Below are 26,685 nucleotides of genomic sequence, written 5' to 3'. Positions count from 1 at the left end.
GATGTACATACATGTGCCCGGCTTCGTGTACCATCCTTTCGCGAATGAACGCACCTCGTTCTACCCAACACGCAGAATTGACGCAACAATTTCTGAGCCAAAGTGATTGCTTAACGTTTTCCTGTTCTCTGCTAGAATCGCCCGTGCAATCACTAGGGCTGTGTTCCAGTACACGCCGTAGACGGCAAAGTAGACGGCAATTCCGACAGCGGCCACTTCAAGTTTTATTCCAGTTCTGACTAAGACGTGAAGGAAAACAGGTTCGCGAAGGCAGCATCGAAATTAAAAAAAAACAATGAAGGCTATTTCGCTGTCCGAAAAAAATGGCGGCTGAGCAGGAATCCTGGAAACTCAGCGGGAGGATAGTTGCGCACAAGAAAACGCAACCACGAATTCTGGTGCGCTTAATGTAACTAAGGTTGTGTTTTTCGTAGATTCACAAGCGCGAACAGTTAGAGCACAGAAATACTACGCACTTTTCTCAGCTTTTTCATTATTTTCTCATTAGCTTTTCTCATTATTTGTGCTTGAAGCTGCCTCTTCAGCTGCTTGCGTAACTCTCTCCGGTGCTGGTCAGAATTGAAACACCCTAGGAGAACTCGAATGAACGACGTGCGTATAGCAGACCTCATCAGAGTCACCCATAACATGTAGTGTATCTGATCATCTGAGTGGTGCATGCCGTTGGCGAGGTTTGCCGACAATATGGCCAATAACGTGAAAAAGCATAGTGTAGAACGTTTTAAGGAAATTTGTTATGCATGCAAGCAATGCTTTTCGTGTGATCTAAGATTTGTTATCACTGATAAATGTCCCGTCACTCACATGCATGCGCACTAATCGCGGACCGAGTTGAATGCTGGATACAGCGGTTGATCCCATTAGCAGTCGCTCGTCGGCCTTAGTGCGAAAGCATGCTAAGCTAGCGACAACTTTGTGGGCTCGTGATTCGCGATAAAAGTCAAAATTAGTGCATTTGTTTATAACTGTAGAGATGTAGGAGACTGTGCGAAGTAAAATATTGAAGGGCCTTAGCTCTACAAGAGTAGTGCCAAAGTGCTTCGCCATCAAGCATGAACAATCAGGCTCTGACGTCACGTTTTCGAAGCCGCAAATGCAGCCACGTTGGTTTGCCATTTCCCTCTGCGCCTCCAATCCGCTCGCTCGAGCAGACAGGCGCGAGCTTCGACCTTGCACTGCTACGAGCCGCCGGAAGCGCCGGAAGTGTGTGCTGCCGACGCGCGCCAGAACAAAGCTTACGAAACGTCTGTAACCGTTTTAGTGAAGCAGATGCGCTCCTGTGGTCTTCCGAGGCACGTTGAAGAAGACGACGAAGACTCGCGCCATGATTACTTGAGCGTTTGTTGCTGGCTGACACTCATGCTCCTAGACAATAAACACAGCTTTCGAGCTTACACGCCACGCTCCAAAGTCAGCTTGTCTCGCGGACAGAATGTGCAGCTACGAGAAAGCCACGGGCCGAAAAAAAAACGCATCTCACTTTTCAGAGACCTAGAGCAGCAGCGAGACCTTCAGAGGCGCGGTTGCTTTGGCAACGTTGACGTTTGGCGCACCAGTCCCAGTGCTCCTTTGAGAAAAACAGCACGTGACTTCCACCACACTTTCTCCAACACGTCCGTGCTGGCCGGGGCCTCTCCAACACTTTGCTTCGTCCATGCCGTCAAAGAAAAAAACACGAAATCACGTAAATTCCCCTTCCTGAAAAAAGGAGTCATGTAAGTGAAAATGCAGCGAGCATACAACCATCGACGCTGTTACTGACAGGCCAATCCGCAGTTCCCGCCCCCGATATATCATAAGTCACCTCGCTGGCATTTGGGAAACAATGAAAGGATATCCGACTACTCCTCCATCTTGTTTAAGTGGAAAAGAGCTCGCAAGAATGTTCTCAAGATACTTTTTTTTTTTCCGCCGTTACCTGATGACATCTGAATCAAAGCGATCTACGCATCAGACGCTGTGATTTCGGAATTAACTCGCACGGTTTCCGCGAAGAGTACCTTGCCGCGCGGCTGCGCTGTGGCTTCCGTTTTATGAAAATCGCGAATATTCGCGTTCTCGAAGTGTTCATGGCTTTTGGTATGGAAGAAAAGGGTCTTCCTTTGCATCGCATTTTCTACAATAAATAAAGAGGGTTGTGGAAAGGGGGATGGCAAGACGCTTTCACAAGGAGTTCCGCAAAAAAAGCATACATCGTGTAATGCAGTAATGAATTGCTGCCCCAGCGCCTTCCACCAGATACCCCGTGCTTGAAGTACTGAGGCCGACGGAAACTGCATTAGGAATTCGGCACCTTCGAAAGAAGAAGCTCAGCAGTCATTACAGGCCGTATTCACTGCCGTGAGAAATTTGCTTCCTGAACGTAACACGGTTCCTCCGGCTGCAAGTCTTTTATTGTCTGCTACTGTGAATCGTTCAAAATACTTAAGTATACGCATCGACGTTTAAGCCATCGCTTCTTTCTTTTATGTTTCTGTTGTTTTTTTTAGAGTTACACTGCATAGACAGACGTGCCTCGTGGGGAAAACACTTGGGACTGTTGAAGACGAAAGTAAGCAATGTGGTGGGTGTTTCACGCTACTTGGTGAGTGCGCCATGAGAAAACTCTACAGACGCCTTGTTTATGCTCGATGCGGCTCAGGTACAGTCCGCACTCGAGTGCTTGTTGCCAGTAGTGTACAGGGTGTTTCAGCTAACCTGGGCCAAGTATTAAAAAACACTTACAGGCGCTACGTGTGTCGAATTGCCGCAGTACTGTTCTGGGCCATATGGAGCACGTCATGATATTTTTACAATCCCCAAGGTGAGTAACGATTGCTTAATTAACTTTTTAAATATTACCTCTAGCAAAATATCTTCAATGCAAAAGTTGTAGCGCTTGTTCGGCGACTTCGTATTTCTTCGTCCATGCAAAGATAAGTGCCCTGTTTAGTTTTTTTTTTCAGCTTTTCTTTAAAGTGCGCGAAATTTTTTTAAAATACCACGTGACTGCCGGCTAACACGCCGCGCTTTTAGTGCCTTCGAATGTAAGTTGAACTAACTAGGCAAAGGCTCGGCCACGCGTTGAGATTGATTGAACAGGCTATCGCTGACTGCGATTCGGCTTGAGCAGCCGGTTGTTGCGAAATATTTGATTAGTTTCGAGTATTCTAATATACTGAATAGTTCGTTTTCGTATACGAATCAAATACATTATATTTGCCATTCTTATTCGCATTGAGAACTTCCTGTATTCGCCGACTCCTACCTTTAAACATTCAAGTAATTTTGTGTCCATGTCTAACATAATCATTACAAAGGCGGGCTATAGTGACCCTTCACACATTTCAGAAGGCAAGCGATATATTCGGCAAATGTTAAATAGCGTTTATATTATCTACTGTAAGCTCAACGGATCTGTTTTATTTCATTATACTTTATGTTCCATTCTGTACTTTACTTATGATCCTTTCTGTGACCCAACTTCGTGTTTTCATTCGTGCGCTGTATACTTATGAGACAGGACTTAATGTTTCAGTACGTTTGACGCGACATCTTTTGTGAGTTGTTCTGAAAGTGTTCATAAGACTTGACTTTAGGTTTCGTGACTTTTAGCCTGACTGTATTTGACTTATGTATACTAGTTGACCTTAAGGGTTCGTGTGTTTTATGTAATTTTTCCATCGTTGTTGCCCGCTATCTCCTGAATGCAATATATTAAAAAAAGGTGCGGCTTCGTAGCAGGCAGCTTCCTGAATTTCTTTCGGAGGTGTGAAAATTGCTTGCACTTTTTTTTTGCAATTATAGAGGAACAGCCTATTACGGGACACTTTATTGAATGGACGTCCAAAAAAAAGAAATTACGAAAAAAAAATGTTGCATGCAAAGCATGCAAAGCGCCAACGACGCTTCGTGAGAAGCAGTCAGACAAACACGGCGGTCTATTTCTTAACCGAGAACGTCTCGCCTTGGAAGGAGAAGCTCTTGATAGGACCGCTTTTTCCGGCCACCTTAACACCAGCCGCGTTGAGCGTCTTGCGCACTTCATCCCAGTGCCACTCGCCCTTGGATAGCGTCTTCGCCAGCTTGCCGAGTTCTGCCGGCACGCGGAACATTGCTCCTGTCCTATCCACTTTCACGGCCACGTGGAACTTCTTAGGGAACCGCATTAGGCGACCCTTGAATCGGAAGCCGTAGAAGTTGCTTTCCTTGTCCGCCTCTACCTTAGCTCCCATTCGTATCAGAGCGACGAGCAGCTCGGCATACCTGAACCCTTTGAGCTTCTTGGACAGACTGAGCATTTCTCTGGGTATCCAGAACATCTTCCCGCGGATCTTCACCTGGACGCTGCCGTCATCCTTTTTTCCAGCGTTGTTGACGCTGTATAACTTTCCATCCATGAGTATAGAGAGGATAAGGCCCTTGGGCGACTGGTTGACTTTTATTCCGTGCGATTTGAACAACTCAACGAGCAGCTGCATGACGGCGGCTCCCTTGCTGTTGGCGTATGACACAATCGCCTTGAGATCTTTCGGGATGTTAAAGGTCATGTTGCTGATGTGTACAATAAGTCCCAGGTTGGTACCCACGCGGGACTTCAGAGATACTTCGTGCTTCATGCCATTCAACATTATGACGGCTTTGGTGCCCTTAACGGCAATGACCGCGCCATATCGGTTGAGGTCGGCTATAACTTTGGCCATATCTTTCGGCTTAAGTCTACTGATGGCGTCCACAAGGGGCGGAAGATCGTTAGGCACCCTGTATCGCTTTTTATTCAAAACGACGTACATGCGGAGTGCGAAATTAAGCTTGATTCTTTCAGCACCCTTCTGTATCGTTTGCATAGTGCCATCAGGTCCCGGGACAAAAGTGTAGCCAACCAACTGCAACGCCTGCAAGAGCTGCACCGGGGTGATTTTCTTGCTGGTCATCAAACCGTACATTTTGTCTGCATCCCTCGGCAACAAAAGCTTGACGCCGGCAATAACGAGGGCGGTCATTGGCCGGGCTTTCACGGGGATTGTGAAGTTGTTGAATGACAGTGCAATGACCACCTTGTTAGCGTTGAGCACGGGGGAGACGCCGTAGTAGCTGTACAGGATCGAGAGTACTTCGCTGGGCATATTTTTCTCCTCGAGCACGCTGACTATCTTGGCCAAGTCCCTAGGTATGACATACTGCTTCCCGTAAAGCTTGAAACGTAAGTCGAGCGCGACCGGAAACGGAATGGTCTCACCATTCACGACTACTCCTGTAACGATCCCGGTGTCCCTCTCAACATTCAGTGGTATGTGGGCGCGCTGCAAGGCCTGTAACACTGCACCGACATCTAGTCCTTGCTTGGTCTTGAATATTTTCTCAAGGTCGGCCGGAATGTTGAAGGCCAGTTCACCTAAAGTAATGCGCGCAGAGCCCTTTACGGGGATGTCGTAAGAATCTTTGCCGTAATTAATCCGAACCACATTTCTTGCGGAGGATTTGATGTAACGTACGCCGAAAGCTTCCAGTAGCATCTGTATCTTGAAAAACTCGGTTGGATTGTTTTTAACGACGTTTAGGAGTGCCTTGATATCCTTGGGAAGGTCATACTTCTTTCCTTTGACGAAAACTGCACCACCCAAGGACTGCGTGAACGATTGTTTCTTGCCGAAAATTTCGAAGCTGGTAATTTTGCCCCCACGGTCCACGCTGAACTCTGTTCCAAGCTGGCGCAATAAGGTTATTGCCACGGTAAGAAGGTGTTGATGAGTCCCGACGTAACCCGCGAACTGCTTCGCTTCCTGCGGTAGGTGAAAGCTTCTGCCGTCGATGTTGATTTTGTACCCCAGCTTGAGTGGCCTCGGGAGCCGGACAACCCTGTTGTCAACAGTGACGCTGTTGATCGGTTTCGTGAAATCCGAAAACTTGACGCCCTTTGTTACTAGGTAAGTTATTATGGTGGGAAAGTGGTTGGGAAAGTTGAGCAACAACTCGAGAATGGCGTGCGCTTCAGTGCGGACGCCCTGCGAAGTGGGCGGTATGATGATGGGCTGGCTGGCGTCTGGAAGCACGGTTTCCGGCTTCGGCGGGGTGAAGCGAACAGGAGGTGGACGCCGCGGCTTCGGCGGGGTGGAGCGGACAGGAGGTGGAGGCCGCCGCTTCGGCGGGGTGGAGCGGACAGGAGGTGGAGGCCGCGGCTTCGGCGGGGTGGAGCGAACAGGAGGTGGACGCCGCGGCTTCGGCGGGGTGGAGCGAACAGGAGGTGGACGCCGCGGCTTTGGAGTGCTCTTCTTCTTCCTCTCGTTCCGCGGAGGCTCAACCTTGGAGATCACCAATTCCAGCAGGATATTCGCAAGCTCCGGGAACCTCTTGAGGGCTTTCTCTACTTTATTCCTCACGGTGTTCGGCACCGCGACCGTTCGGCCGTTAAACTTCATTTCGCTCTTCCGGACGCCTGGTCTGACCTGCTGCAGCACGAGCGCAATTTCGGCGATGATCTTGGCCCGGGGTCCTTCCTCGGTGGAAACTGTGTTGTTGCGCACGTAGACGACGCGCTCCGCGCTGCAGTGTGCAGGGCACGGGCTCAGGCAGAAGCCCGCCTCAGTCCCCGTCCACAGCAGGAGCAGCGAGACGACCAGGAGCGTGGAGAGAAACCGCATCGTCCTCGTCGCTCACCGCCAAACACGTCACCGAGAGTCGCTGGCCGTCTAGGGACGCCTTGAACTTCCTCCTGCGCCCGACTCACTTTTTTCCTGCGAAGAGGCAAGCAGTGGCAGTTTATTATTATTATTATTTCTTTTTCAAGTGACGCAGCGGATATATGCGTCTTCTGCCAAAATGCTTTAGGCTTACGCGCAAAAGTGAATTAGCTTTTTTTTAGATATTGTTCCTTCTACTCATTCTTTAGTAGCTTTAAGGGAAAATTTTTACCTGAAACAGTATTTACTACGTATTTCCCGGCTTATTGTAACGTGTTTCGTAGGGATCGACATTACTCGTCCTGGAATAAGAAAGGTGGTGGCGTCTTTATCGCTGTAGATAGCGCGATCCGTCAGTTGGATCTAAAGCGCGATCACGATGCTGTTTGGACAGACATGCGCTGTCCACGTGGTAAATAGGTGCTACTTGGTGCATTCTATCTAGCACCTGACGTAGCTCCTGACGCATTTGGTCTTATCCTGGCATCAATCGAAACCCTTATAATTTCGCATAATAACCATGAAGTGCTAATTATTGGATATCTATTGTACCCGGAATTTAATGCACTCATGATATTGCCTGTCAGAATTCCTTTTGCATTTCTCAAAAAAATGCCACTCCTTGCTTGACTTTATCTCTTTTGATTCTCTGCAGCAGTTAAACTTCACTGAGGACTGATGAGGCAATGTCGAACATCACTGCCTCCCAAATTTTGATGCAGTTCCCGTCGTGCGTAGCAATGCCTATCTGATTGCGCCAGACAAGTCTTCCTTTAATTATTTCATTAGCTCTTGCAAAACTGAGCTTCAACTTGACCCTTCGAGACTGCGTTGGTTTGTACCAGTATTTGAAAACGCTGGCTAGTCCTTCGTGGATGGGAGAGCTGGTGTTAACTGCATGTGCCATCTTAGGCATAGACCTAAGGCATAGACCTTAGACATAGGCCTAAACAGGCGTCCAAGTCCACTTGGCGTATTAAGCACAGGGGGCAGTTCGTGGCATGCTTTGTGGAAGTTCTGTACGTCATTCCACTTTCGTGTAAAAAGTACTTTGGGCAGACCGGACGTTTCCTTAACACCCGCCTCCGGGAGCACCTAGCCGCTATCAGGAATTCAACCGGTGGGTGGGAATCTGGCAGCGCAGTGTATAATTTGCCCAATACAATCCACTGTTTCAGAAAACTTACATACTGTATAACAATGGAAGCCAAACCAACCGCGATATTGTAGAAGCTTACTTTGTGCGTGCCAACTCAGGCGCATGCGCGAGCCAGACTTCTATCGCTGTGCGTGATGGCAAGATAGGCTGACACCCTTTCATCACTTGTACGAGCCACATGATGCCATTCTGCCTATATTTAATCTCTTGCGTGGAAAAAAACTAAACCTTTCGGCCTGCGCTCGTATCGTCTGCTTCCTCTTTACTTCGTCCTGGTTGCACTGTCCACCACTAGGAACATGTTCAGTCGGTTAAAACACGTTGGCGGGCTAGTTGGCCAGAATCCATGGCAGAGTGTAGAAGTGCGTCTAAACGAGGACGTAGAAAGAAACAGACTCGCAGATACAGTGCTGTGTCTGTGTGTCTGTTTCTTTCTACATCCTCGTTCAGTGGCGCTTCTACACTCTACCATGGATGTTCAGTCGCCAACTCACCCAGCTTAATAATAAATAAATTGTGGGGTTCTACGTGCCAAAAGCACGATCTCATCATGAGGCACGCCGTAATGGGGAACTCCGGAATAATTAGGACTGCCTGGAGTTCTTTACTGTGCACCTAAATCTAACTTAACTACACGGGTGTTTTCTCGTTTCACCCCCATCGAAATGCGGTCGCCGTGGCTAGGATTCAATACCGCTCGCCCAGCTTCCTGTGTTAATTTAGCGCTGCAGTCTTCAACATTGCTGATGCCTTCGCAGAATATTTCCATTGTGCGTTGGGTCTGAAAGATGCTTTCTGTGCCAAGTAACCTTCCTTCCCAGTCTGGTGTAGTGTGTACGCTATCAGTCAAGGAATACCTGAGTTTCCAGTGCACGAAGCGCCTCAAACTATCCCTTTCTTGTGGCGGCGAAAGTATCTTTCCCACACTTCTTCAGACGTCTGAAAGCATACTGGTTCGTGTTTTTGCAGGCGTCTTCAAAGATCCCTAAAGCCGAGTAAGTTTCTTAGCGCTTGGAAAGAAGCACGAGTAGTGCCCGTACACAAACCGGGTTCTAAAAGTGTAGTTACTAACCACCGGTCTATATCTATCTTCTGCCTGAGGTCAAAAGTATTTGAATCTGTATAGCATTCCCTTCTTTCTGTTAGTGCTGAGAAGGCTTTACACTGTACACTTTTGTATGAGGGCGCTCAACAACAAAGAACTTGGTCGCAAAAATGACCCATGCTTCCGGTGTGGTACATAACAGGGGCCAATTCGACGCTATTTACTTTTACTTAAGCAGAGCATTTGATGTGGGTTCCCATGAGCTCCTCATTACAAAGCTCCCACAAATGGACACAATATCTTCTTCTATTACTGCCCTGGTATCTAATTACCTAAGCAATAAATCGTGCTTCGTCGGCCTTAATGGAAAAGTCAGTTAAGAGGTTACTTGCGGAATTCCTCAAAGAACCCTTTTTGACCATCGTCTCTTCCTACTGCTCATAAATGACTTTTCTTCAGCAATTCGAAACTCTTCGTTCCTTCTACATGCTGACATCTTAAAGCTATTTAAGAATGTGAAGTATTCAGGCCTTCATTGAACTCCAAAAAGACAATTTGTTTTCCCTTTCTCACTGGTGCGGAAGCAATAAGCTACTCTGAAGTGCTTCCGAAACTATGCTATAAGTTATGCGTGGGAAATGCACCATCTGCCATTTTTATACACCATACGGGATGCTCCATTGCCCAGGGTTCATGAAATGAAAGATCTTGGCGTGTGCTTCAGAAAAAAAACATTACGCTTCACTTCACAAGCTAAATATCCGAAACAACGTGTCATTCGCGCTTTTTGGTATTGCAATTCGTATGTCGCGTGACTTCCCCTCCCCCGTTGCCTTTCTGAAATTCTGTTGTACTGTATTGTGTCCCTTCCATTACTTGAGTAAACCTCTGTAGTTTAGGTGGGAATGTACAAATCTTATTGTGACCTCATTCAGCGCGTCCAGATTCAATTGATACCTATTTTCAAGCACTGCTTCTGCTGTTCTGGCGACCATGGTCCAGTCCCCTGAAATATAAATCAACTCACACCTTTAAAATGAAGATGTATTGAGTGAGACCTTCTGTTCCTCTATAATGTGGCCCATGGCATTATACATGGTCCAAAACTTCTTCATCATGTGCAATTTTCCGTGCCGCAGAAGTGTACCAAGCAGCATTACATATTTACTGAGCGGCGGTGTTATATTAAAGATTGCACTATGGCTCAACTCCAAAAAACATGTGGTAAGTTCGCTGCCTGCATTGACATATTTCAGAGTTCATTTCCTGTGTTTTGTATATATGCAGACAATCATGTTGCATGATTAACTTCTTTTACGCCATCTTAATATCTTCTGTTTACCTATTTGTTTCTCTCTCTCACATTGTTTTCCCTATCAAATTTACCTTCTTTGTGCATCTCGTCTCGCGTATTATTATTATTATTATTATTATTATTATTATTATTATTATTATTATTATTATTATTATTATTATTATTATTATTATTATTATTATTATTATTATTCATAGGCGGCAGATTTTGCCACAGCCTGACGTTTATTTTCTGCACAGGCGCTTCAAGGGAATGCAGACAAGGAGCATGCGTCGTATAGCCCGGGTCATCTAGCAATCGTCTGTCAGCAACCAAGAGTGATAACCGAAAGATCTTCACGCGGTGATTTTCAAGCTGGTATAAGCAAGATCGCCTCCCCATCGACCAGCCAGAGCACCAGAGAGCTCCTGTTCGTCTCAGCGCTGCCTTTAAAAGCCTGGACTAACTCCCGGCCTTCTGCAGTCGGCGGGAGATTTTTGCTACAGCCTGACGTCTATTTGCTGCACAGGTAGAGTGCTTTTCTCTTCCTTGTATTTAGTTTGTTAGTTTGTTTTGTTTGTTTGTTTGTTTTTTTGCCGCCGACTGCTGACTGTCGAGTGTTAGTGTGTATTGTTGCGCTGTTATGGGTGACGGTGATGAATGCATTGTGTGTCAGAAGGCGTTGCCTGACGATGGCCGTTATATTAGATGTAAGGACTGTAAAGAGCCATAATCATTTGGGGCAGAACTGCTCTGGCATTGCTCCAAACACGTTCAATACGATGGGACCACCAAAACGAGAAGTCTGGATGTACAAAACCTGCCGTACTAGCAAAAGATGTACTGGCTCCAGTTCGCAACAGGTGCCACAACCTACGGACTAGCAGCACTTTTAGCGGAGATAAAGGACGTCAAACGAAATGTGGAATCGCTGCCAGAGCTCCACGCGAAGGTGGATTCCCTGTTTATGTTAAAGGCAGAATTCACAAGGCTTTGTACAGTGTTTAATGACTTAGAGGAATCCGTGAAATTCCTATCTGCACAATACGATGATGTGGTCGAACTACTTAAAGCTGATAAAGAAGAAGTCTCGGCTTGCAGGAAAAAAAGTGCAGCAACTACAAGAAAAGGTGCTCGCCCAAGAATCATTGATTCATCAACGGCAGCAAGGCCTAAATGATTCCGAACGACATAGCAGGAACGTCAACATGGAAATTCGTGGCTTGAAATCGAGAACAGATGAAAACCTGACTGAGTTCCTTGATGAGCTGGCCGAGAAACTTGAGCTAGAGAAGCCTCGTAAAGGGGAAGTGGCGGCTATTTCCCGTCTTCCAAGCAAGAAGCCATCTCCGCCGATCATGGTACGATTCGCTTCAATTGCCGTTCGGGAACGCTGACACGCAGCGCGAGGCAAGCTGCAGAGCCTTTGTGAATCGGAATCATTGGACCAGCTGTATTTCAAAGAAAATCTGTCGGAGTTCAACAGGAGGCTATTTTGGTTAGCAAGGAACACAGGAAAGGAAGCAGGCTACAAATTCATAGGAGTAAGAGGCGGCAAAATCTTCGCAAAGAAAGACGAAGCCGCAACACTCCTTCGAATTTCTTGCGACTCGAACATCGATAAGATAAAATGATTGATCGATCATTACCTAGCACACTAGAATTTCCAGACTTTGCCACGTTTAAGGCAAACTTTGGCCGAAACGAAGATCATGAATTCACGTTGATAAACTTTAATGTTCGCAGTCTCCGCAAATATTGGGCACAATTCAAGATTTTAGCAGAAGTATCTATAAGTTTTGTGGATATATTTATTCTCACCGAGATAAATGCACCAGAGTCCTGTTTAGATACGTTCACAGTGAACGGTTATCGTGCCAGTTTTATTGTATGCCCGGTACGCCGTGGAGCAGCGATCGCTGTCTTTGTGAGTGAAAAATACAATGTTTCAGCTGTTGACATTACATTTATGCATGCGGAACGTTTGGCTCTAAACCTTAATTTATTACACGTGGCTTTTACATTATTCGCGGTATACAGACCGCCATCTGGTAGCATGACAAGATTTGTAATTGAACTCGAGAAAATACTTCTCAGGTACAAAGATGCTGAGTTGTTCTGCTTAACAGGTGATTTGAACATTGATATCTTAAGCACAAATAATTTCTATTTTAGATTACCTATCCTCACTTTCAGCCTATGGAATTGAAAGCACGATCACTGCCCCCACACGTGAAGATTTCTTGAACGGTCGTCAAGTTAAGTCATGTCTTGACCACATCGCTGTTCGTGCGCCAAATCGCCCTTTGACCTCATGCATCATTTCTCAGCGGCTAGCTGATCATTATTTACCCTCCTGTCTTTTTTCTCCTCAGTCTGGAACTGCTTCATCAAGTTTCAGTGATGTTAATAAGATACCCGTGTCAGTAACCGATGAAAGAAAGTTGGATGCATTAGTGGCGTCATTTCACTGGGCAAGTTTAATTGCGGACGATTCAGCAGAGGTAGCTTACTCAAAGATGTGCCGTAAACTGGACGAGCTCAAAAAAACTTGTACGCGAAAAATTACGCGTAAAAAAAAGGCGGAATCATGATTGGCTTATTCCTGAAATTTTACGGACAATCACGAACACAGACTGGCTGTGGAGCCGTTCCAAGCATGCTCCTAAAAACTCAGACATTCGCTCAGACTACACAGCCTCCAGAAACAACTTTGTAGTACTTATTCGATCAGCTCGACGGATGTACTTTCAGCAGCAGTTCAAACGAGCATTTAAATATCCTCCAAAGATATGGTCACTGATTAACCATCTTCGTAGACATGATGGGAATGTGCCTAATTTTGATCTTTTAGTAGAAGAGCCTGTTTCAAAAGCTGATAGTTTCAATAAGCATTTCACGCTCGCAGCTGAAATGGCTGCGGCTCGACAAGGCGTAAAATGCACTTTAAAAGAACCTTTCTCAGCTTCCGCATATGTTCCTAAGTTATTATAGGAAGATCTTGCCAGATTAATGTTTAGCTTCAAGCGGAGTAAGGCCTCTGGAATAGGTGGCTTATCGGCGGCACTGTTGCAACGGAATTTTGACGCTCTTTGGGACATTATGCTCTTTCTGGTTGACAATTTCTTAGAACATGCCGTCTTGCCAGAAAAGTTGAAGACCGCTATTGTAAGACCACTGTTCAAGGGAGGTCAGAAGAACGCAGTTGAGAACTATCGACCGATCTCTGTTTTGCCGATCTTTTCCCAAATACTGGAGAAATTTCTATCGGAACGCATGATGTCCTTCTTAAATAAATTTGCTGTACTTTCAAACCGTCAATATGGTTTTATCTCAGGAAGGGACACAATACGTCTCCTGGAGGAATTTGCAGACCAGTTGTACGAAGCATTTGAGGAAAACTCGTTTAGCTGCGCTGTCTTTCTAGACGTAAAGAAAGCTTTGGATACGGTTAACCATACTATTCTTTTAGAAAACTGTACTTACTAGGCTTTTGAGGTCCCTTTTATGCCATTCTCAAGAATTTTTTAGGGGTCGTTCTCAAATTGTTAGTTTAAACAACCAATCAGAATATAGTAGCAAGCTGCCTGTGAAGGCTGGTGTACCACAGTAATCCATTATATCCCCCTGCTCTTTAATATATTTACAAATGACTTGAGCTTAATAACTTCCAAGTGTTCAATATTTGAGTACGCGGACGACACTGTTTTGCTCACAATACACATAAACTACGAGACAGCAGTTAATATGTTGCAGGAAAACGTGAATCATGTTATGAAATGGTTCGTTGAGAACGGAATTTGTGTGAACACACAGAAAATCAAAATAATATGTTTTAGAAATCCGCTTAAGACAGCCCTTATAGACAAACAAGTATTTTTACATGATCATGATTCTCTCTCTTGTCGTTGCGAACCCATTGAATACGTATATTCGTACAAATGTCTCGGGGTGGTTTTCGATAGCAGTTCATCATGGCATGACCACATGGCTTACGTTTGTACCAGGCTACGGAAGGTTTCATGGTTACTCTTTAATATCAGATCTTTGGCTCCAATGTATGTGAAGAAAACTACAATTTATGCACTTGCGTATAGTGTTCTTATACGGAATCACTTTATTTGCGTCATGTCCTTCCCGCTGGCATTACCGAATTGATAGCATCTTAAAAAACATGTTAAAGAACATTGCGTATAATTGTCATATCCCATCCGAGGCGGACATTTTTCGCTTCATACGTCTTCCTTCATTCCATTCTCTTTTCGTACAAGCTGTTGTTCATCGCCACTTTTGGAATTCAGACTTTTTAATTAAGTATGATCCTAACCGGAAGTTGCGAAAAACCATTGGATATTATGTACCACAGAGCGTAACAAGGTATGGAAAGACAAGACGGTGTGCTTATGTGCCGGACATTTTTAATGGGTTACGAAAAGAACTTTTTGCTGTAAACTCTATGCGGAACCTAAAAACGCATTTAAGAACATTGTGTTGATTGTTGTATTCTTTTACAGTTGTGCTTAGAAGTATGAGATTATGTATTTTAAGTTTTGTTTCCTTGATGACTGATGTCCTTGGTACTGGTTTTGTGATTGCCTTGTTTTTTCTATTTCTTCAGCTGAACCTATTGTTCCTTTCAATCAGTGTTCTGTTTGCTGTTGACATTTTGTTACCTCGGCCGCAAACAGCCGGGCCCAGTCCTTCAAGCCTCCTGTTGGCTTTGACGGGCCTGAACCTCTCTGTATCCTCTACAAAGTGGCAATTATTATTATTATTATTATTATTATTATTATTATTATTATTATTATTATTATTATTATTATTATTATTATTATTATTATTATTATTATTATTATTATTATTATTATTATTATTATTATTATTATTATTTCAAGGCCAGCGCGCATGGAATCATTTAGGTGCCCCCCCCCCTTTAAATAGGATACGCTAAACTCTGTAAGCAGAAAACTACAGATTTATTGCCTTCTACCAGTACTAACATACGAAGCGGAAACTTGAAAGTCAGCAAGTAAGCTTGCAAAAACGATAACCGCACCCCAAGCAATATAACGAAAAATTACAGGGTCATCATTTTTTTAAGTTCTGCGGCTTCTTTCACCACCTTCGAGACTACACACGACGCGAGTGCTCAAATTCCTGACGCGTTAGGCGAGACAGCCGACTGGGTATTAACGGAACAACGACCTCTACAAAGGTGCAGCTCCAACCACAGTCACGTGACGTTCATCGCGTTTCGTTAGACAGTGCTTCGCCATTCGAACGATGAGATAAGATTGGGACCTTGTGACTCCGTGCGTCCAGGCTGCGACTGTCTGAGCCTTCTTTTTCAGCTTGTGTATTTTGCATAATAACTCAATAGTATACTTTGTGTTTCTTCATTTACGTCCCCTTATTATATCCGCACTAGATATACCCATGGGTGATGTTACCGGACGACTATATACGAGTCAAACATGTCCTTATTATGCCTCTGGCACACGAAGTCATATCCGTCGCTTGCTGTCCTTCGCGTTGGATATCACCGAGACAAGCATGATCTTTTATTTCTGTAACGCGGAAAAATTTTCACCTCAAACAAACAACTGAGTAATCAACGATGCACTCAACTATGTGCGAGAGGATTGGGAACCCTCTGAATTGAGCTTATTTGTCATCGCTGAGTGGAACATTCGATAAATGTCCTGTGGAGGTCATTGCACGCGAACAGCTCAGCTGCCACGTTACTGTATCCGCTAAAATAGAACGTAAAATAATAATTTTATAGTGTGTCAAACACAGGGCATTGTATGTTAAGTTAACGCCAGCTAAAAGGTAAAAGCTTACGACATACAAGACTCTTATTTTACCCATCCTTGAGTACGCTCATAATAGTTGGGACCCTTTTACTGGGGTAATATCAACAGATAAGAAAGAGTTCAAAATAAAGCGGCGAGATTTATTTTTAATCGCTATGACAGAGTATCGGTTTCAGGATTGGTCGCAAAAGCTGGTCTAAAACAACCTCGGAGAGGAATAAAATTGCACGATTACGCTTTATGTTTAACATCATGAAAGGGCACTTCGAAAGTGGCACTTCTAACTACGTGCGTTTTTCTGCATGTTATGTTACTAGAAGGCGCCATAGTCTTTCATTTGTTCCCTTTCAGCCGAAAAATAATGTGTTTCACTATTCCTTCTTCCCGCGAACGCTAATAGGTTGGAATGACTTAGACTCGCGCGCAATTGAAACAGAAGACATCGAAAATTTTGAAACAATCATTACCAGTTGATCGGTGATTGTATGCGTTTTCTTTTTTATGCACACATATTTGTATATATGTAATCACGGTGTGTTTTCTTCCTTCTTCATTTTCTTTACTGCTCTCTGTTTGAGAGACTTGTCATGATGTAATTATCGTTTCCTAGCCACTCTGCAACGACTCCCAATGGAGTCAGGAGTATTGTTAAATATATATAAACACACTAAGCTTGCGCGCCAGCGTGCGAGTCAGAGCGTACATCAGAGGCTTTTGCGATCAGGTGCCCCAGCTGTGGTTACATTCCTTCTCTGGCCCATCTCGTTGCTCTTTGAAACCGAAAGTTGGACCGGTCGCTACAAACAAGGCTCCAAATAATTACCTGTCGCGCTCTGAAGTAAATGAGGTTTTGCGCCGTGGTTACTGAGTCATTAGCTACTAAATATAGCAAAAAGGAAACAGATCGATTTTTTTTTTCTGTGTGTCAGTACTTCTTTAAGGTTGTTTCGGGTGGCACTTAAGGACTGCAGTGGTCCGACCCATTGAGCATGTGCGTGTGCATGTGCGTGACTCAGGAAAGACTAAGACGTAAGCAAGTGCTATTTGTTTATTGAACAGAAGGAAAGGGTGCGCGAGCGCGATGTCGCAGAGCGCGGCGTAGGGGCCATCGACTGACAGGAGTCGTCGTACGGCCTGGAGCTGCTATCCCTTGACGCCGCCAGACTTCAGGTCCACCACGTACCTGACGCTGTTAAACAGTATGGTTAGCTTGCTGTTTTTCTTTTTGACTTCTACGTCGAAGGCTTTGAGTTGTTGTATGACCTGCCTGACTTCTTTCGGTCCTGAGCTGCGGATGTCTTTCACGAGTCGCATCAAGTCTTTGGGCACGTGGTAAACGGTTGGGCCGTACGTTACCATTATGCGTATCTCCATGCCGAGCTTGATTATCTGGGCCCCCTTCTGGATCGAGCGCATCGCGCCATCGTCGTCGTTGATAAGCATGAAACCAGCCACCTTTAGCGCCTTCAGAAATTCGAAGCCAATCTTCTTATCTTTTTGCTGGGAATGCACCAACTCAACCATTTTTTCAGTGTCCCTCGGTAGCAAGAACTTCTTACCTCGTATAACAACAGCAGTCAACGGCTCCGCCTTGACCTTGAACTGTTTCCCGTTGAACGAGATGGCGACGACAATACCATTCGAATCGCGGACTGGGATGACTCCGTAGCGGGTGTACAAAATGGACAGGATCTTGCTAGGCATGCCTTTCTTTTCGAGAACAGCGACTAGCTTGCCGAGGTCACGGGGTATAAGGTAAAGTTTGTCATCCAGCTTAAAGCGCAGGTCGATGGAAACCGGGAACGGAATTTTGACTTTGTTTATGATGATGCCAAGGATGACACCAGTTTTTTCATCAACTTCAATAGGAACGCCTTTTTCCTGCAAAGCCGCGATCAGTGCGCCCACACTAAAGCCCTCCGCCTTCTCGAATATGTTCTCCAGGTCAGCTGGAATGTTATATTGCTTCTTTTCGATCGTGATCGTCACACCGCGCATTGTGTTCACGTTGTATTTTTTATTGCCATAAATCGCCTGGGTGAAGCCCTCTCCTTTCTTGACGAATTTCACGCCGAACGCTCCTAACACCATCTGGATTCTGAAGAACTCCCTGGGATTGTTCTTGACAGCAAGCAGAATCAAGTTGATGTCCTTCGGTAAGACAAACCTCTTGCTCTCAATGGAGATGGTCGTGGTTATGGCACTCGAAAAGCTGTACGTGTGATTGAATATACTGAAGCCGGTAATCTTTCCCATGCTGTCGACGGGGAAGGACGCTCCAATCTGGTGAAGAAACGTCGCTACCGCGCTGAACTGATCCATGTGGTGGGAAAGGTAAATGGCAAGCTGCTTCGATTCTTTCGGTAAGTTAAACAGCTTATTGTTGAGAGCAAAGGCGTAGCTTACCACAAATGGCCTCGGGAGTTGTATAACATGCATTCTGTAAGTGACCGAGTAGATCGGCCCAATGAGGCTCGGGAACGTTATGCCGTATTGCAACAGCATTCGGTAAATGGCGGCGAAGTAGTTGGGCTGGCTCATCATATATCCAAGCATAAGGAGCACCTTGATGTCGACCCCACTTCCAGCTGTGATTGAATTCCGGTAGTCCCCTGGGTTGGACATGGTCATATTCGGTACAGAAGTCACTCTGATGAGTTTGTTGCGACGTGGTATGTTCTTGGTCGTCTTCGCAGTGGTGATTCTAGCTGTTCGTTTAGTCGTTGTTGTGCGCTTTTTTGTGGTAGTGATGGTTTTAGCTGTTCCTTTAGTCGGTACTCTGCGCTTTCTTGTGGTAGTGATGGTTCTAGCTGTTCGTTTAGTCGTTGTTTTGCGCTTTGTTTTGGTAGTGATGGTTCTAGCTGTTCGTTTGGTCGTTGTTTTGCGCTTTGTTTTGGTAGTGATGGCTCTAGCCGGTGGTTTAGTCTTGGCTATGCGTTTTGGCGGAGGCCTCTTCGTGGGCTTTGTCGTCGTCGCGGGCGGAACGACAAGCTTACTACTCGGTGGCACCTTCTTTGTTTGCTTGAAGCTCATTTCATACCTGATGATTTTGATCAACAACTGCACCAAATCTGGGTACTTTTTCGCAATTATTCCGAGCGAGACCTCCAAGGATGCCGGCACCCTTACCTTTGTGTTGCCCATCGATATTATCACAAACTTTCCAGTACCGGAAGCCTTACGAAAATCATTCGTGATGCGAATAAGGACCTCCTTCCGCTCCTTATTCACAGTCTGGAGCGACCCGTCGGGCATAAAGATACTGACGCTGGCCGAACAGTGTAGAGGGCAGGGAACCACGTTGTTGCATAGGCCTATCTCGGCCACTGCCCAAAGCACAAGCAACGAGGCGGCCGGGAAAACGGTGAGAGAACGCATCATCTTCCGTGGTCACGGTATGCCGGACAGGGTCGGGACGGGTTGGTGGCGCTGGTTGTTCGTGTTCCTTCTTTCCTTCCTTCCTGCGCGTCATTAAATGGACACTATAGGGAAGCAATAAATCAATGCCGAATAGTATATTGTTACTTTGAACATCACTCGCCGTTACTTCTGCGACAGAAAAGTGGCTATTCAGATTAAAAACAAGTGCTGACGTTCCATTTACTTCGACCTTTTGCCCCAACGGCCATACCAATGACGCTACCGTGGGACGTGAAAGGTGTTGCTATGTGTTTCTGCGATTAGGACTCTTACAGCGAAGCTGTATACCTCTACCTTCCCAGGAAATTTTCGTGTCGTAAGCAAAAAAAAAAAAAAAAAACTCCCCATACGTGGGCCGATCCCGGAGATTGTGCAATATCGGGCCGACCAGCGGCGGAGGTGAAGCAGGCGTTAAGCAGTCTCCATACGTGGGCCGAACCCGAAGATAGCGCGATGCCGGACCGACCCGCAGTGGAGGTGCAGCTCGCCATTAAGGGGCCCACATACACAGCTTCGCTGGTCATCCGTCTTCACAGAATTGAAGGGCACTGAGATTTTTTTCTGCTTATTATTATTATTATTATTATTATTATTATTATTATTATTATTATTATTATTATTATTATTATTATTATTATTATTATTATTATTATTATTATATGTCATTGTCTTCGCAAATTATTATAGCAACAATCAGTGCAACCAGATTGAAAGTGTTGAAGCTAGCATGATTTGTAATTCAAAATATTTCTGGAGCTTCGTGCGCTCTCACTCCTAAATAAAGTATGCCAAAGACGTATCTCTTGTCGAGGAGATTTGCGATGTTTTGTAGAACACTGCTGAAGCCTTCGCCGAACATTTCCGTTCTGCACTTGGTGTAAAAGGCGCTTACACCTCAAGTAGCCTTCCTTCTCAGTCTAGTGCGATACCTGCAACATGACTCAATGAAGTCATTGTGTATCAACTTCTTTTTTCTCATTTTCATGTATTTATTTTTTTCTGAAAATGCCCAGGAGCAGCTTGCGCCTTAATATTGGTGCACTTGTGTTACAACAAAGAACATAAAACCGATAAACAAAACAGAATATCTCAAACAACAGTGGTGCAAAGTGCAACAAAAAATTTAATTAATCAAAGGCAGAAGTCAGATAATGGGCAAATAGCAGAGCTGAATATATCTAGATCATGACGCTAGGTATTTTGTTGTGTTACAAGACGGGTTATAGTGTTAGAGGTGCAAGAGGAATTCACGTAGAAAATGCTAGGATTACACAAGTTAGGGCAAGGCACGCAGAACGTTACAGCTGACAGTAACCGCGCACCGGAGAAGTGCTTGTGAATTAGTTGATACATGAATACGTAATCACTGTATGTCCGCCTTATTTCTAGGGATCTTATATTAAACGTGCGCAGTGTGCGCTCATAGGCATAAAATACGAGGCGTCCAAGAAATCGATCGTACAGGATACGAATGAAACGTCGCTTGAACACATTCAATTTTTTGCAACGTTGGTCAAATTAATAACGTTCCACACAACAGAACTTCGGGCGGACAAAAGAAGAATACAAGATAATAAGGCAGTCACATCCATAAACTTCTTAGTCATCCTTGATATGAGGCCTTGCTTCCTGTAGGATGCATTAAGGATGCTTGAAACGTGTCCTTCGACCGATACCAATACCGCAACCTCAACCAATACTCCTAAGCCCCGCGCACAACTCGCTCTTTTCAACGGAATGTTATCAAGTGAGTATGCATATAGTAAAGGGTACATTTCTTTGATTGAAGGAAACAACAAGTGTCTCAGTTGTATTAATGCGCAAAACGTTGCGAGCACACCACTCCGAAATAGAAATCACGTCTTCCTGTAATAATCCCCAATCCTGCTCTGATTCTCTTTCACGGTAAAGTTCAATATCGTCAGCGTATAAAAGGAGACGCGAATAACGCGAACATTCTTCAGGGTTATTAACAAAGATATCGAAAAATCACGGGCCTAAGATCGACCTTTGCGGAAAACTGGAAGTTGATTCATAAGGCAAAGAGTACTTAGCACCAACGCGAACATAATTTGGCCGAGTTGACAGGTAGTCTTTGATCAGCGTGCATAGGCAAGTACTAAAGCCGTAACTCAAGAGTTTATGGATAAGAAGGCCATGAGAAGGCCATCAAACGCTTTTGACAAGTCGAAATATATGGTGTCTGTCTTCGGTTAGCAACAGCAAGTCCTGCAGCATCAAGAAAAAAAAACAAGGTTTATTTCCCCAGACCTACCATGAATAAAGCCATACTAGGATGCACTAATCTTCTGCTTCAAGAAAAATGACAGATGCGTAAAAATAGCTATTTCAAACACTTTTGCAAACGGAGACAAGAGGGACACGGGCCATTAGTTTCTCATGCTGCCACTTTTATGAGCCAGCACAACTATTGCGTTCTTCCAACAAGAAGGAAAGACACTTGTACGCGAAGCAAGATTAAAGATGTGCGTAAGGAGAGGAACAAAAATAGACGAACAGCCTTTGATAACAAGACTTGGTATACGGTCGTAAGCAAGAGTGATTTGGTTTCAATTTACTTACGGCCGCCGCGATACCGTGTTCTGTAAAACTTGAAATGTTGAAGTGGTCGCTTAAGCTATCCTGCCAGTCACCAGAGCTAGGAGCATGCGATGTATTTAGGAAAACCGAGGAAAAACGTTCAGCAAATGCTTTGGCAGTATTGTCGCAGTTTCTAAGAATGCCACGATATGAATGATTTATAACATTAATCTCAGCCCGTTAAGAACTGTAATCTTTTACATAGGACCAAAAACGTTTTGGATGGGATTTTACGCGCTCTTCGACAAACTTACACACTCACTGTCTCTACTCATTACGCAGTTCACCTGGCTTCGCAAGACACTAAATATTTCGTACCACTCCGATGATTCTCTTTGCTTCAACTTCCTGTGGCACCTTAGCTTTTTCCGGCGTAGACCGCGTAATTCCTTAGAAAACCACGTAGGACAGCAAGCAGCACGAAACTCTTTGCAGGGAATGAAGGCTTCCAAAGCACATTTTACATTATCAGTAGGTATGCTGACTGCTTTGTTGGTATCTGTGGCACGGTACAATTCAGGCCAGTCGGCTTCATTCAAGTATAGTGGTGAAGACCTAGATAATCGCCGTCGGGAAAAACAAATGAGCGAACAGATCGCTCAACACATGAATCGCCTCAAGGAAAATTGCGCATTCGAGCGGAACATGCCAGCGGTGAACAGGAGCCGAAATTAGCCAAGATCGGATCTAAAACATTGACAGCGGAATTTGGAACCGTGTGAAACTGCTTTAATCCAAGAAATTCGATAAAGCCGAAAAGCGCATCACAACGAGGGGATAGCAAAGGCATGAATGTCGTGGGTGAAGAATTCCAAGCAATAGACGGAGCATTAAAATCGCCAGCTACCAGGACATCAATTTGCAACATCAATAACTTCAACTAAGTTATTCATATGCTCAGAAAATTGTCCGTTACTCAGGAGGGAAGTAGGCTGCGCAGAGCAACGAATTCTTGCCGCTTATACCGGGAATTTCAACCCACACAATTTCTCGTACAATCCGCAAGCCTTGTAACGTTAAGATTGTTCCGGACGGCAATTCTGCCACCACCACCGTATTTAACACGCGCATCATACACGCGGTCACATCTATGAACTGTGTATTTCGGTGGAAAGTAATTCTTCGGGCGCTATAACATAAAGCTATTTCCAAACTTTTCTATTCCGATCCAGCAATCAGCCCTACGCGATTGGTCAAAAACTTTTGGACCACCCCCACTTCGCCTGTCTGTACCGCGACGTCACGAAAACCGCAATAGCTTCCCATCTGATATGACGTGTACACACTGATGATGCATTATTGGACCAAACAAAAGTAAAATAGTTATTTCTGACTCGACGCCTTATCGCCATTGGCCTTCTGCTATTGGTCAAAAGTTTTCGGGCTGCACCTACTTCACCTGCCTGTCACGCGACGTAACAAAACCGCAAGAACTCACGCGTCAAATTGACGTGTACGCGTTAAAGATGCATTAATATGCCGAACAAAACTGAATTTTTTTCTGAATAGCTGCAGGCTGCGCCGTTCCGAAAGGAATAAAAGATGGCTGCCGCCGATCGCTCATGAACTGGCTACTCGCACCTGCCGCAGAGAATGGGTTTATTTGCCTACAATAAAAGCTTTGCGTGGCCGTGTATCGTATTCGAGCACTTTCGGCCCATTTACGACCTCGCTCTGCCAACTGTTCTTCGCTGAGGATCCGTTTTAGCGGCATTCTTAACCTTCCCTTGCACGCCGCCGCGGTTTTCGACCAGCCACCGCAAGCTAAGTAAGGGAAAGCGGACCAATCGCATACGACGGCACCACCCTCTTCATCAGGTTATCTATTTTCAGCGCGCTGGCTCGGCCCTATCGAAACCTACTCCACTTGAGCTTGTTTCTCGCCTCCTGTTAGCCAATTACAAACGAAAAACCGCTCAATGTGGGCAATGTTACTCATTTTGAAAGCAAAGAAAAGTGACCTCCTCTAAACTAGGAGAGCGTTTGATTGGGCTGTTTAGGCAACACTGCGGGTCACCGCCCGATGCTTGCTTTGGCGGTTACGCAAATTTGACGTCAGGGGATTGGAATAAAAACATATTGGAATATTTTAAGGCGTAAGCCTTTAGTGGCTCATGAGTGTCCGGGCGCAGTCCAAGGTGGACGCAGGAAAGCGGTGATCAGCGGCGAGGGGAGCAAGGAGAGGAGGCGTCATGCCAGCGGGCGCGTAGGAGAGCGCGGACATGCGCGGGGGGGTGCGCGCGCATCGGCGACCAACCTTGCAGCCATATGGCTGGGATTGCATCCCATGCTCGCGGCCACGTCGGCGTCCGTTCGCCGAACAGTTCAGACAGCAACAACAGAGGCAGTCATAGATAGGCTTTCGCCTAGCGCAGTTTAGCTCAGCAAAGTGCGCACAGATTTCTGCGTTATAGGACCCTTGGACAGTAAATCCTTGCAAAGCCAAGTTTCAGTTAAGCATATAACATGATATTAACAGGCTAGCACGTTCTCATAGAAATAGGAGGACTTCGTGCGTAGACCACGAAAGTTCTTGTAAAAGAACGGAGCACTTCATTAATGAGGTTAGAAAAGAAATAGCGTTATTTTGTTGCTGGCATCACTGGATGCATCAAGATGCCATAGAAAGGCGTGAAAAGGCAATACTTCGGCCAAATATCTACCGAGTTGATTTTTTCGAAGTCGTTTATGAAGCACCTCAAACCTTCCCTTTCTGGTGGCGCCGAAAGTATCCGTGCCGCGCTACTTAAGACGTATGGAAGCACACTTGTACCTGTTTTCGCAAGCGTCTTCAACTGAACCCTAAAGTCTAGTACGTTTCATAGCGCTTGGAAAGTAGCACGAGCAGTCATCATCATCATCATCATCACCATCAGCCTGGTTGCGCCCACTGCAGGGCAAAGGCCTCTCCCATGCTTCTCCAACAACCCCAGTCATGTACTAATTGTGGCCATGCCATCCCTGCAAACTTCTTAATCTCATCCGCCCACCTAACTTTCTGCCGCCCCCTGCTACGCTTCCCTTCCCTTGGGATCCAGTCCGTAACCCTTAATGACCATCGGTTATCTTCCCTCCTCATTACATGTCCTGCCCATGCCCATTTCTGTTTCTTGATTTCAACTAAGATGTCATTAACTCGCGTTTGTTCCCTCACCCAATCTGCTCTTTTCTTATCCCTTAACGTTACACCCATCATTCTTCTTTCCATAGCTCGTTGTGTCGTCCTCAATTTGAGTAGACCCCTTTTCGTAAGCCTCCAGGTTTCTGCCCCGTAGGTGAGTACTGGTAAGACACAGCTATTATATACTTTTCTCTTGAGGGATAATGGCAACCTGCTGTTCATGATTTGGGAATGCCTGCCAAACGCACCCCAGCCCATTCTTATTCTTCTGATTATTTCCGTCTCATGATCCGGATCCGCCGTCACTACCTGCCCTAAGTAGATGTATTCCCTTACGACTTCCAGTGCCTCGTTGCCTATTGTAAATTGCTGTTCTCTACCGAGACTGTTAAGCATTACTTTAGTTTTCTGCAGATTAATTTTTAGACCCACTCTTCTGCTTTGCCTCTCCAGGTCAGTGAGCATGCATTGCAATTGGTCCCCTGAGTTACCCGAGGTCCCGAGCAGTACCCGTACACAAATCGGGTGTTGAAAGTGCATTTACTGACTACCGGTCTCTAAATATCCTCTACGCGGCGTCAGAAATGCTTGAATCTTTATTGCATTCCCTGCTTTGTGTTAGTGCTAAGAACGTTTCGATAGATAAACAGCGCGGCTTTGTATGAGGGCACTCTACAACGACGAACTTGGTCGCGTCAATGACCGATGCTTCCGGTGTAGCATATAACAGAGGTCAGTTAGATGTTATTTACTTCGACCTAGGTGAAGCATTCTGTTTCCGTTTCAGTTTCAGTTTGTTCTTCATTCAAAAAACGATGAGTAAACAACAAATAGTATGCAGACGAAGGTCCCAAAGTCAATGACTGCAACGGGACCCTCGATGTAGTAGTAGTAGTAGTAGTAGTAGTAGTAGTAGTAGTAGTAGTAGTAGTAGTAGTAGTAGTAGTAGTAGTAGTAGTAGTAATAGTAGTAATAGTAGTAGTAGTAGTAGTAGTAGTAGTAACTCCTTGATATAGTTCACCTTGAGCTCCTTATTACGAAGCTCCCACAAAAGGACATGATACCTTATTCCATTACTGCCCTGGTATCTAACTACCTAAGCACTAAACCATGATTCGCCCGCATAGATGGACAGAAATCTGTTAGCATTGAACATACTAGAGGAGTTCCTCAATGATAATTTCCTGAGCCTCTTCTCTTTCTGCTGTTCATAACTGATATTTCTTCATCAATTTCAAACACTTCATTTATTCTACATGCTAACAACTGAAAGCTATTTGAAGCTGTCAATAGCGTTCACGACTGCATTGAACTCCAAAAAGACATTTTTGATGCGTAAGCATTCTTTGGCGAGTACCCCAGCAAAATCTCCGTCCAGTGACGCCTTATATCTGCAAAATAAATGCATAATTAGTCAAGTTAACACATGTAGTCGTTACAATAGAGCTATAGTAGAGCATTGTTAGCGTTAGCAAAAAAAAAACAATAAAGATACTTCAGACTGGGATTCCAACCACGGACCGCAACGTGGTAGGTAGATGTCTGTGAG

The 26,685-nt window shown here is 45.1% G+C and overlaps 1 protein-coding gene across 2 annotated transcripts in view; it reads right to left on the bottom strand.

The window, feature by feature from the left end:
• Window positions 1-3,814: 3,814 nt before the first annotated feature.
• The window catches only part of LOC142579648 (uncharacterized), a 57,968-nt gene continuing 35,097 nt past the window's right edge, over window positions 3,815-26,685 (bottom strand). Inside the window, exon 2 of one of the 2 annotated variants that reach the window (XM_075690057.1) lies at window positions 3,815-6,734. In XM_075690057.1, coding sequence (XP_075546172.1) covers window positions 3,942-6,641 — 2,700 coding nt within the window. In that variant the 5' untranslated portion in view covers window positions 6,642-6,734 and the 3' untranslated portion in view covers window positions 3,815-3,941. Of the gene's footprint in view, window positions 6,735-17,024; window positions 19,456-26,685 lie in introns of those variants that run through there. The other variant, XM_075690058.1, reaches the window with a different exon arrangement.

The sequence above is a fragment of the Dermacentor variabilis genome, chromosome 4, assembly GCF_050947875.1.
Source record: "Dermacentor variabilis isolate Ectoservices chromosome 4, ASM5094787v1, whole genome shotgun sequence".
Lineage (NCBI taxonomy): Eukaryota > Metazoa > Arthropoda > Arachnida > Ixodida > Ixodidae > Dermacentor > Dermacentor variabilis.
This window is presented reverse-complemented; position numbering and strand designations above follow the sequence as displayed.